The 12831-nt window shown below is 42.2% G+C and overlaps 1 protein-coding gene across 2 annotated transcripts in view; it reads left to right on the forward strand.

Annotated features, from left to right (window-relative positions):
* The window catches only part of KCNH1 (potassium voltage-gated channel subfamily H member 1), a gene marked incomplete at both ends in the record, with an annotated part of 411965 nt that overhangs the window by 315078 nt on the left and 84056 nt on the right, over positions 1 to 12831 (forward strand). For both annotated transcript variants that reach the window (XM_082657054.1, XM_082657055.1), the window contains one exon: positions 8280 to 8476. In XM_082657054.1, coding sequence (XP_082513180.1) covers positions 8280 to 8476 — 197 coding nt within the window. The remainder of the gene's footprint in view (positions 1 to 8279; positions 8477 to 12831) is intronic.

Here is a 12831-nt window from a genome sequence, read left to right on the forward strand (position 1 = left end):
TCTGCCCATTTTTGGATTGGCTTGTTTGTTTTTTTTAATATTGAGCTGCATGAGCTGTTTATATATTTTGGAGATTAATCCTTTGTCCGTTGATTCGTTTGCAAATATTTTCTCCCATTCTGAGGGTTGTCTTTTTGTCTTGTTTATAGTTTCCTTTGCTGTGCAAAAGCTTTTAAGTTTCATTAGGTCCCATTTGTTTATTTTTGTTTTTATTTCCATTACTCTAGGAGGTGGATCAAAAAAGATCTTGCTGTGATTTATCTCATAGAGTGTTCTTCTTATGTTTTCCTCTAAAAGTTTTATAGTGTCCAGTCTTACATTTAGGTCTGTAATCCATTTTGAATTTATTTTTGTGTATGGTGTTAGGGAGTGTTCTAATTTCATTCTTTTACATGTAGCTGTCCAGTTTTCCCAGCATCATTTATTGAAGAGACTGTCTTTTCTGCATTGTATATCCTTGCCTCCTTTGTCATAGACTAGTTGACGATAGGTGCATGGGTTTACCTCTGGGCTTTCTATCCTGTTCTATTGATCTCTATTTCTGTTTTTGTGCCAGTACCATATTGTCTTGATTACTGTAGCTTTGTAGTATAGTCTGAAGTCAGGGAGCCTGATTCCTCCAGCTCTGTTTTTTTCCCTCAAGACTGCTTTGGCTATTCAGGGTCTTTTGTGTCTCCATACACATTAAAAATTTTTTTGTTTCTAGTTCTGTAAAAAAAGCCATTGGTAATTTGATAGGGATTGCATTGAATCTGTAGATTGCTTTGGGTAGTTTAGTGATTTTCACAATATTGATTCTCCCAATCCAAGAACATGGTATATCTCTCCAACTCTTTGTATCATCTTTAATTTCTTTCATCAGTGTCTTATAGTTTTCTGCATACAGATGTTTTGTCCGCCTGGGTAGGTTTATTCCTAGGTATTTTATTCTTTTTGTTGCAGTGGTAAATGGGAGTGTTTCATTAATTTCTCTTTCAGATTTTTCATCTTTAGTGTATAGGAATGCAAGAGATTTCTGTACATTAATTTTTTACCTTGCAACTTTACCAAATTCATTGATGAGCTGTAATAGTTTTCTGGTGGCATCTTTAGGATTCTCTATGTATAGTATCATGCCATCTGCATACAGTGACAGTTTTACTTCTTCTTTTCCAATTTGGATTCCTTTTATTTCTTTTTCTTCTCTGATTGCCATGGCTAGGACTTCCAAAACTATGTTGAATAATAGTGGTGAGAGTGGACATTGTTGTCTTGTTCCTGATCTTAGAGGAAATGCTTTCAGTTTTTCACCTTTGAGAATGATGTTTGCTGTGGGTTTGTTGTATATGGCCTTTATTATGTTGAGGGTAGGTTCCCTCTATGCCCACTTTCTGGAGGGTTTTTATCATAAATCGGTGATGAATTTTGTCAAAAGCTTCTTCTGCATCTATTGAGATAATCATATGGTTTTTATTCCCCAGTTTGTTAATATGGGGTATCATATTGATTGATTCACGTATATTGAAGAATCCTTGCATGCCTGGGATAAATCCCACTTGATCATGGTGTATGATCCTTTTAATGTGTTGTTGGATTCTGTTTGCTAGTATTTTGTTGAGGATTTTTGCATCTATATTCATGAGTGATATTGGTGTGTAATTTTCTTTTTTTGTAGTATCTTTGTCTGGTTTTGGTATCAGGGTGATGGTGGCCTTGTAGAATGACTTTGGAAGTGTTGCTTCCTCTGCAGTTTTTTGGAAGGGTTTGAGGAGGGTGGGTGTTAGCTCTTCTCTAAACGTTTGATAGAATTCACCTGTGAAGCCATCTGTTCTTGTACTTTTGTTTGTTGGAAGATTTTTAATCACAGTTTCAATTTCACTACTTGTGATTGGTCTATTCATATTTTCTATTTCTTCCTGGTTCTGTCTTGGAAGCTTATACCTTTCTAAGAATTTGCCCATTTCTTCCAGGTTGTCCATTTTATTGGCATAGAGCTGCTTGCAGCAGTCTCTTAGGATGCTTTGTATTTCTGCAGTGTCTGTTGTAACTTCTCCTTTTTCATTTCTAATTTTATTGATTTGAGTCCTCTCCCTCTTTTTCTTGATGAGTCTGCTAATGGTTTCTCAATTTTGTTTATCTTCTCAAAGAACCAGCTTTTAGTTTTATTGATCTTTACTATTATTTTCTTTGCTTCTATTTCATTTATTTCTGCTCTGATCTTTATGATTTCTTTCCTTCTATTCACTTTGGGTTTTGTTTGTTCTTCTTTCTCTGGGTTCTTTAGGTGTAAGGTTAGATTGTTTATTTGAGATGTTTGTTTTTTCTTGAGGTAGGCTTGTACTGCTATAAACTTCCCTCTTAGAACTGCTTTTGCTGCATCCCATAGCTTTTGGATCGTCATGTTTTCATTGTAGTTTTTGATTTCCTCTTTGATTTCTTCAGTGATCTCTTGCTTATTTAGTAATGTATTGTTTAGCCTCCATGTGTTTGTGTTTTTTCCCCTGTAATTGATTTCTAATCTCATAGCATTGTGGTCAGAAAAGATACTTGATATAATTTCAATTTTCTTAAATTTACTGAGGCTTGATTTGTGACCCAAGATGTGATCTGTCCTGGAGAATGTTTCGTGGGCACCTGAGAAGAAAGTGTAATCTGCTGCTTTTGGATGGAATGTCCTATAAATATCAATTAATCTATCTGGTCTATTGTGGCATTTAAAGCTTGTGTTTCCTTATTAATTTACATTTTGGTTGGTCTTTCCATTGGTGTAAGTGAGGTGTTAAAGTCCCCCACTATTATTGTGTTACTGTTGATTTCCTCTTTTGTAGCTGTTAGCAGTTGCCTTCTGTATTGAGGTGGTCCTATGTTGGGTGCATATATATTTATGATTGTTATATCTTCTTCTTGGATTGATCCCTTGATCATTATGTAGTTTCCTTCCTTGTCTCTTGTAACATTCTTTATTTTGAAGTCTATTTTATCTGATATGGGTATTGCTACTCCAGGTTTCTTTTGATTTCCGTGTGCATGGAATATCTTTTTCCATCCCCTCACTTTCAGTCTGTGTGTGTCCCTAGGTCTGAAGTGGGTCTCTTGTAGACAGCATATATATGAATCTTGTTTTTGTATCCATTCAGCGAGCTTGTGTCTTTTGATTGGAGTATTTAATCCATTCACGTTTAAGGTAATTATCGATATGTATGTTCCTATGACCATTTTCTTAATTGTTCTGGGTTTGTTTTTGTAGGTCCTTTTCTTCTCTTGTGTTTCCCACTTAGAGAAGTTCCTTTAGCATTTGTTGTAGAGCTGGTTTGGTGGTGCTGAATTCTCTTAGCTTTTGCTTGTCTGTAAAGCTTTTGATTTCTCCATCGAATCTGAATGAGATCCTTGCCGGGTAGAGTAATCTTGGTTGTAGATTCTTCCCTTTCATCACTTTAAATATGTCATGCCACTCCCTTCTGGCTTGTAGAGTTTCTGCTGAGAAATCAGCTGTTAACCTTATGGGAGTTCCCTTGTATGTTATTTGTCATTTTCCCTTGCTGCTTTCCATAATTTTTCTTTGTCTTTAAGTTTTGCCAGCTTGACTACTATGTGTCCCGGCATGTTTCTGCTTGGGTTTATCCTGTGTGGGACTCTCTGCGATTCCTGGACTTGGGTGGCTATTTCCTTTCCCATGTTAGGGAAGTTTTCAACTCTACCCTCTTCAAATATTTTCTCAGGTCCTTTCTTTCTTCTCCTTCTGGGACCCGTATAATGCGAATGTTGTTGCGTTTAATGTTGTCCCAGAGGTCTCTTAGGCTGTCTTCATTTCTTTTCATTCTTTCTTCTTTATTCTGTTCTGCAGCAGTGAATTCCACCATTCTGTCTTCCAGGTCACTTATCCGTTCTTCTGCCTCAGTTATTCTGGTATTGATTCCTTCTAGTGTAGTTTTCATTTCAGTTATGTTATTGTTCATCTCTGTTTGTTTGTTCTTTAATTTTTCTAGGTGTTTGTTCTTTCATTCTTCTAGGTCTTTGTTAAACATTTCTTGCATCTTCTCGATCTTTGCCTCCATTCTTCTTCCGAGGTCCTGGATCATCTTCACTATCATTATTCAGAATTCTTTTTCTGGAAGATTTTCTATCTCCACTTCATTTAGTTGTCTTTCTGGGGTTTTATCTTGTTCCTTCATCTGGTACATAGCCCTCTGCCTTTTCATCTTGTCTGTCTTTCTGTGAATGTGGTTTTTGTTCCACTAGCTGCAGGATTGTAGTTCTTCTTGCTTCTGCTGTCTGCCCTCTGGTGGATGAGGCTATCTAAGAGGCTTGTGCAAGTTTCCTGATGGAAGGGACTGGTGGTGAGTAGAGCTGGCTGTTGCTCTGGTGGGCAGAGCTCAGTAAAACTTTAATCTGCTTCTCTGCTGATGGGTGGGGCTGGGTTCCCTTCCTGTTGGTTGTTTGGCCTGAGGTGACCCAACACTGGAGCCTACCCAGGCTCTTTGGTGGGGCTAATGGCAGACCCTGGGAGGGCTGATGCCAAGGAGTACTTCCCAGAACTTCTGCTGCCACCTTGTCCTCACGGTGAGACAGAGCCAACCCCCGCCTCTGCAGGAGACCAACACTAGCAGGTAGGTCTGGTTCAGTCTCCTATAGGGTCACAGTTCCTTCCCCTTGGTCCTGGTGCACACACTACTTTTTGTGTGCCGTCAAAGAGTGGAGTCTCTGTTTCCCCCAGTCCTGTCGAAGTCTTTCAACCAAATCTTGCTAGCCTTCAAAGTCTGATTCTGTAGGAATTCCTCCTCCCGTTGCCAGACCCCCAGGTTGGGAAGCCTGACGTGGGCACAGAAGCTTCACTCCAGTGGGTGGACTTCTGTGGTATAAGTGTTCTCCAGTTTGTGAATCACCCTCCCAGCAGTTATGGGATTTGATTTTATTGTGATTGTGCCCCTCCTACCGTCTCATTTTGGCTACTTCTTTGTCTTTGGATGTGGGGTATCTTTTTTGTTGAGTGCCAGTGTGTTCCTGTTGATGATTGTTCAGCAGTTAGTTGTGATTCCAGTGCTCTCACACGAGGGAGTGAGAGCACATCCTTCAACTCTGCCACCTTGAACCAATCCTCTATAGCTTTTTAAATTGAAGTATAGTTGACATACAATATTATATGTTATGGGTATACAGAGTAGTGATTGACAATTTTTAAAGGTTATATTCCATTTATAGTTATTAGAAAATGTTGGCTATATTCCCCATGTTGTACAGTATGTCCTTTTAGCTTAGCTTATACCTAATAATTTGTACCTCTTATTCCCTTACCCCTATATTCCCCCTCCCCCTTCCCTCTCCCCACACTAGTAACCACTAGTTTGTTCTCTGTATCTGTGAGTCTGCTTCTTTTTTGTTTTATTCACTCATTTGTTGTATTGTTTTTAGATTCCACATGTAAGTAATATCATACAGTATTTGTTTTTCTTTGACTTATTTCACTTAGCATAATACCCTCCAAGTCCATCCCTGTTGCTTCAAATGGCAGCATTTCATTCTCTTTTATGGCTGAGTGGTATTCCATTGTGTGTTTGTGACATGTATACACACATACACCACATCTTCTTTATTCAGTCATCTGTTGATGGAAGCTTAAGTTGCTTAAAGGAAGTAATCTTAATCTTAATAAGAATTAGGCAAGATTACCAATGGTCTACTCTCAATAGTTCTGGCTTAGTTATACCACATTTGATCACAGTTGGAGACTGCAGAACTTGTAAATTCCGCATTTTCTCACTGATGGGCAAAACGCTCACTTAAGAGAACCTGCCCATGAGAGCCACCTCTAGCTCTTTCTCATCTCGTTATTTCAGGGAAGGAAGTGGGGTGCCAGTTCAGAGCTGGGATGATTTTCAGTGTTCTGCTGGAATATTAGGTAAACCATTAAGTAATTTCTCATGGGCCTCTCATCCTAGAATTCTATGATTCTGTTTGTTCTGGTTATCTATTTCTGCTTAACAAACAGCTCCTAAATTTAGTGGCTTAAGAAAGTAATTGTTTCTCATGATTCTGTGGGTTGTTGGCTCAGATGGCTCGTTCTCCCTTGAACTTCCCACGCGTGGTTTCTGTCCAGCATTGGCTGGGGCTACAGTCGTCTGAAGGCTCGACTGGGCTGGATGGCCAAGATGGCTTGCTTACATGACTGACAGAGCCTGGCTGTCCCCAGATCACTTCTGTGTGACCTCTTGTGTGGTTTGTTCTTCTCAAAACATGGTGGTTGGGTCCAAGAGGGAGCATCCTGAGAGTAAGTGTTCCAAGAGACACAGGCAGAAGTTACAAGGTTTCTTATGACCCTGCCTGAAAATCCTGCAACATCATTTCTGCCACATTCTATTGGTGAAGGCAAGAGACTAAAGTGAGTTCAGATTCAAGGAAAGGGAATTAGGCTTTGCCTCTTGAAGTAAGTTGCAGTATATGTGTAGGGTCCATTTTTTTTTTTTTTTCTGTTTACCATACTGCATGTCAGATAAAGAGCATTCTCTAGGAGAATAGGATTACATAATTATGAAAGGTGTGAGAGGCACTGCAGAGCAGTAAAGAGGGGTTATAGAATGCTCCATATGTATGAATGAATTGGCCAGCCTTTTTGGTGAGAACTCCATGCTAGGGAGCACACACTGAATGAACCTCTCTCCATGGAAGCCAGGTGGTGTCACACTGAGAGAAACATTACCATCCGCTGGCCTCTGCCCTACGTTAGCCCACTCATATAACAGATGGCTGAAAAACACCTGGTAAGGGAATTTAAATAACACAGTTTTAAAGGCATATTTACCTAAATGCTACCCCAAGCATGTATCCTACTCATATTGAGTTGGTGAAACCATCTTCATAAATTAGAACTACACATTATTTCACAAACACATAGAGTAATGTGTCCAGTATACTTGCTTTTCAGCTCATGTCATGGAGGTGCTTAGAGAGGGCTGTACCCGGGGAGTACCTTATGTACTTAGAGTGGACACTTTTTGGTGTTTGAGAAAAAGTCAAGTTCTGTCCAGATGCTTAAAACTCTAATTGCCTCCTTAGCCTGAATTGGGAAAACAGTTGCCCTGTAAATCACACTGAGTCGCGGGTACCTGGGTTCTCGCTGCAGAGTGTGGCTGATCCGGTTGCTTGGGCTGACAACTTCCTTGAGAGTTGTTAGATTGGTTTTCACCCTTGTTGCATTGTTTCCTTCCCCCCACCACCCCCCTCCCCAAATACTCCTCTCTGGCTCCCTGAGGATTCAAATTTGTGTTTATCTGTGCTGAAAATTTAAAAGCAAGAGAAACAACATTTCAAGCTATTTATAACCAGAGGCTGTGCCAGGAATGAATTAAGCTTTGCATTAGACATATGTTAAAACATGGGTTTCTGGGAAAGGTAGGAAGAATATCCCTAGGTGTGAAAAACAGATATTTAGAGGAGATTGATAGAAGTTTGACCCAGAATATGGCTATGTGGGCTGAGTACTCCATTGACTTATTATCAAATATATTGTTAAATATAGTCTTGTGGAATACTAGGTATAGAGGATCCTGGAGATGCCACTTATATAGGGCCCATCTTTTTATACCGCCATTAGGGCATTTGGCAAGGGGAGGAACATGGAAGGAGGTATGGGAGAGAGAGTGAGGAATGAGGCGCCATGCAAACATAAACCTCAGGGCAGTGGACAGAGTGTGGGAGAAGAGGAACTCCACTCTTGCCTGACTCCTTCCATGTAGGTCATCCTAAACGGGGGAGACACCGCCTGTTCTTCAGCTTCCAATGAAGAGTCCACACCCTCCCCATCGCAGCCTAGTGTGCGCCTCTCAGTCCCACTAATGTAGACCCACTGTTCACCTTCCTTCCTCACTTCTCTTTTGCCAGCAGGTATTGTGAGAACTCCTACTGTGTGCCAGACACTGGGTGTTAGTGGAGAGATGAGACACAGGAATGCTCATGTTGGGAGACAGACAAAAAACAAGTAAATAATATAATTGCAGACTATGATTGATGCTTCGGAAAACCATGGGTGATAAAGAATAACACAGGGCTCCCATTTTGGTTAGGGTGTTCAGGAGGTCACAAATGAACCCACAGTTATTGGTTGAACTTTGACATATATCCTATGGTATTTTAAAGTTTCTTAAATTGCATGTTGCTAAGGTCCAAATTAAAACCATTTTTGCCTTTTCTGAGCCCAAGCCATGGGATGCCAAATGGACAGCAACTCTGGGAGACAGTGGGAAGCCAACCCCGATAGCCAGACACCTCCTACTGATACTTTCCTCATCACCATTTTCTCTCCTCAGGGAAGGGAGATGTGTTTGGAGACGTGTTCTGGAAGGAAGCCACCCTTGCCCAGTCCTGTGCCAACGTCAGGGCCTTGACCTACTGTGACCTGCATGTGATCAAGCGGGACGCCCTGCAGAAAGTGCTGGAATTCTACACAGCCTTCTCCCACTCCTTCTCCCGGAACCTCATTCTCACCTACAACTTGAGGAAGAGGGTAAGCTGGCAATTTCAGTTTCTTTGCTACCAAGAGCAGTCTCTGTACACTTAGGATAACCACGTGAGCCAGGAAGGTCCTTTTGCTGTTTACTTCAATGGAGCAATTGGTTCTGTAGAGGTTCTGTTTGTTGCTTGCTCTTTGGAGCTTTTGCTATGAAATGAGAGAGAAAAGGATATTGCTAGATTAAAAGATGGATTGATTTTGGTGCAGAAGGGATTTGCTCATGAGTGTGTCTGTGGACTTTTCCTCAGTAAAATCCTGACCTTCTAGCATTTTGAAAAGATGAGTAAAAAATGAGGTTGTTAGTCGATAAAATGGCTGAGTGGGACCACTTAATTAATATAAACTGAATTCTCCCTGGCGACTAGGACCCACTAAATGGTGTGAGGCTATTAGCCAGCTGGTAATAAGAATTTTTTTTAAGATATGAAAATGATTCAGTTGAGTCCAGAAAATAAGAGATGGAATCTGATTGCCTAGAGAATATTTTGTATACAACTGTCAATTTAACGGACTGAGAAATGCTTTGTAGTTTTAAAACCAGAAGATTTCTCATCTGGACTTGTTTCATTCACCCTCAAATCATCAGAATTGCTCCGTCTGTCTCTGCGAGGATTAAAATATGTCTTGTACTCTTGAGGTTTTCATGACCTTTTCATTTATGTCCTTTAGTTAAGAAGTAGCTCTCAACCTATAGACATCATCTGGGAGGATTGTCATAGGAATCTTTCCAGAAATGACCTCACGATCTGCCCCCCCCAAAACTGTTCCTCTTCTCGTGGCCCCTGTCTCTATTAACATTGTCTGTCTTGCCCCGGGGTTCCAGGTTAGAAACACTGCCGTCAACACTGATGCTTCTTCCCTGTCTCCCACGCCTCAGTTTACTCATCAGATCCTATTGGTTCCACCGATGCTCTCAAACCTGGGTCCACACTTTGCATCCCCCCTCAGGGCTCTTCCTGAGCTCCTGGACCACGGTGCCCCTGATACAGAGTCTCCCCCTGTTCTGAAGCAAGCATAGGCTCCAAACACACCCTCCTTCCCTGTGTCTCTCCTCAATGCGGCGCTTCCTCCTTGGCCACTTATGTGACCTTAAAGACTAATGGGATGACGTCACTCCCCTCCATAAAGACTTTTTGCACCCACCCTAACTACAGGATAATGTCTGCAAACTTCAGCACGGCTTATGTGGTTTTTCACATCTGGCCCAAACTTAACCCCCGAGCTCCAACCCCAGCACTGCAACGCCCACCAGGAGAATGGCCCACACAGCTCTGCAGACATGCCACACCCTTTCAGAGCACTGTCTCTCTGCATGCGCTTCCTGACCTGGAATTCTCTTCTCTTCTTCTGTGTGTGACACATTCCTGTTAACCCTTAAGAGTCTGCTGAAATGTTTATTTGTTCATCAAATCCAGTACATGCCAACTGAACTAGACTAGATGTATAAAACTGAGTAAAACTCAGTTCCCTAGCTTCAGGAAGCTCAAGTCTAATGGAGACAATCCACACGGGAAGGCTAAGTGTGGTGCACGATGCTAAGTACAATGAGTGTGATTTGTACAAGGTGTTAACGGGATCATAAAGGAGAAGGACAGATAAAGCGGGGGTCAGGGAGAAAGTATTGGTGGGGGCGGTGATGCCTAAGCTGAGTCTTAAGGGATCAGTTTGCCAAACAAAGAAGAGGGTTGCACTTGGAGGAGCAGCCTGAGTAAAGGCACAGAGAAAGGAAACAGCCTTTTGCCAAGTTCTTTGTACAAAGTTCCAAACGCCTGCCATCGGGTTACCCCAACAATGTGCTTCTACCTATTTGATATTCCTTGAATTGAACTGCCTTGTGAGTCCCTGTTCAGAGACCTGGGAGGGCAAGGGCTTGGTATCCCCAGTGCCTAACCCAGCACGGGGAATTATAAAAACATCCAGGGATGGCATGGAGAAAGAGATGGGATCTCTGGGCCTCAGTATCCACATCATTAGATGTGAGGTTGTGGCCGATGATTGATGATTTTTATGGTTCTGTGACTGGAAAGCTGGTCGTTTAAATGCCAGTGGGGAATGGGTAGTGGGGGAGAAATGTGCATTCATAGTTTGTTTGTCTGCGAACATGGAGCGCTTGCTGGTGATAGTTTTAGCCAAGTGGATTCTCTTAAAGTCTATTTTTTGATGGATTCCTTCTTTTTATGAAAGCAAGTTGATTATGTTCAGCCTTCAGTGTTGCTGATAATATAGGTTGGAAAAATTGCACAGTTTGGGTTACTTGGAGGACTAATCATCTTGGAAAAATTGTGGATCAAGTAAATCTGTCTTAGAAAAACAAGGACGACAACAAAAACAACAGTGTGTCAGCGGTCAGATTGCTTTTGTAAGTGCAGAATGATTGACAGCTCTGCAGAATAGAAGACTCGGGGACCACGTTTCTGAAGGGCTGTGTGGAGGAGCATTTGGGCGTAGTCTGTGTGGCCACAAGGTGCAGAGGTGGAACCAAAGCTGTAGACAGTATAAGAAAGACCTCGGAAAAGATCGGCGCTGCCCATTGAATTCAGTAGTTGTCTGGTTTCTTGTCCTGGAGGTATTTAGGCATCCCCTGGAGACCCCTCAGAGACACTGTGGAGAGGACTTAGCCATCCAATGGAGAGTCAGATCAGTTGATCTTCAAATGTCCTTCCAATCTCAAGTGCCTATGAGTTTGATATGGATCCGAGAGAATTTTAGTGAGGTCTTTTATATAAAGAAAAAAAAAAGAGGCATTTTGGTGTATTCATTGTAGTCTCTCATTTTGTCCTTCTGCGAATTAATGCCTAGTTACATAGGGCAGAGAAGATGAGAACATTACATGCATGAATCATTCTTGTAGCTATTTTTTTCTGGCCAAATGAAGTGTATTCTTGCGGCTGTTTCTATCTTGGCAAAATCGAGTGTGTTATTTGCAAAGATTCCTGAGAACACAGTGCCTTTGACATCTGTTTGGGGAGTTGTTCGGTCCTGTCGATGTCCTCCAGTGCACAGCAAGAACTCTGTGCTGGAGGGTGCCTCAATGAACATGCAGTCTCTCCTCCATTTCACCACCACCCTCATTTCACAAATATGACGTTTTATAGAAAGGTCATAGGAAAGAAAGAACCGGAGCCAGAAATGACTCATTGACCAGGTCTCTTCCTGCTTCTCACAGCTTCATAGCTGACCCTAGCCTCTGTATTCCAAGTCTCACCCCCTTATCCCTGAACCCATGTGTATGAGCACCACCCAGCCCTTGGCACTGCTCTTGGGGCCCAACTCATGGAGGACCTGTTACCTTCCTCCAAAGACACCTGAGGTCACAGGCAAGGATGAAGGAGGCAGAACCTGAAGGCTGATCCAGCATTTTGAACTTTGGTTTTCCTTGTCTGTGGGCTCTGAGCCAGATGAGACTTTAGTCTGCATCCTGCTCTGCCACTTAGTGCTCTGCAAGCTCTAAATGCTTCCCCATCTGTAAAACGGGGCTGATGGAAAGGTCTACTTGTAAGATAATTATGAGGATTAAATAAGATAATATTTGCAAAGCTCCTACATACAGGTTCTAGAACATAGTATGTGCTCATTAAACTGTGAGTTATTATTTTGTTTCATCCACTTGACACTCCTTTCTTATCTTACGCTTCTGCCTTTGTGTATACAGGGTACTCGCTCTGCAGAATGGCAGGGCACTTGCTCTGCAGAATGTTCCGTGGGGTGGATGTTATCCCAGGGTTCTCTGCACCTCTTGCAGGAAAGGAGGGGCCAGCTGCTCTGGCCTCACTGTCCCTTTAGCTCCTGTCAGTGGCGAGGTCGGCGCACACCCACTCTTTTGGCTAGTTCCATTCAAGGAGGGAAAAATGAGGTTGTTCTGACCTGTTAGGTCAGTCACCAGGGCATCAGTATTTTGCCAAGAGGAAAGCACGGCATCCTTCTCTCTTCTGAGGAGGTGGCGTGTACTTGTTCATGAAAAAAAAGGGGAAGTGGGACCTTCCTCATCTCAGACCCTCGGCTTCCTAGGATGTCAGGCTCTCCGGGCATTTTCCTACAGGCAGTTGGAGCTTTGTGCACTACTAATAGTAACATGATTACCAACTCCAGATACGTCACAATGTCAGTATATGTTTTATGTCAGCTTATTAAATCCTCAGAACAACCTCATGACATTACAGTACCAACCCCACTTCTCAAAGGAAGCAGCTAGGACCCCATGGAGAAGAGAATCACTTTTCCAAGGCCACCCAGCTCATAAGGGGTAGATTCCAAACCGGCACCTGCCCCCCATCTTCCTGATAAGCAGCATTGCATCCTGTGGTGGGCCTCGGTTAAGTGTGGCTCTCAGCTTTTCCCATGTTGGCATT

This window comes from Grampus griseus (genome assembly GCF_964374135.1).
Source record: "Grampus griseus genome assembly, chromosome: 1".
NCBI lineage: Eukaryota > Metazoa > Chordata > Mammalia > Artiodactyla > Delphinidae > Grampus > Grampus griseus.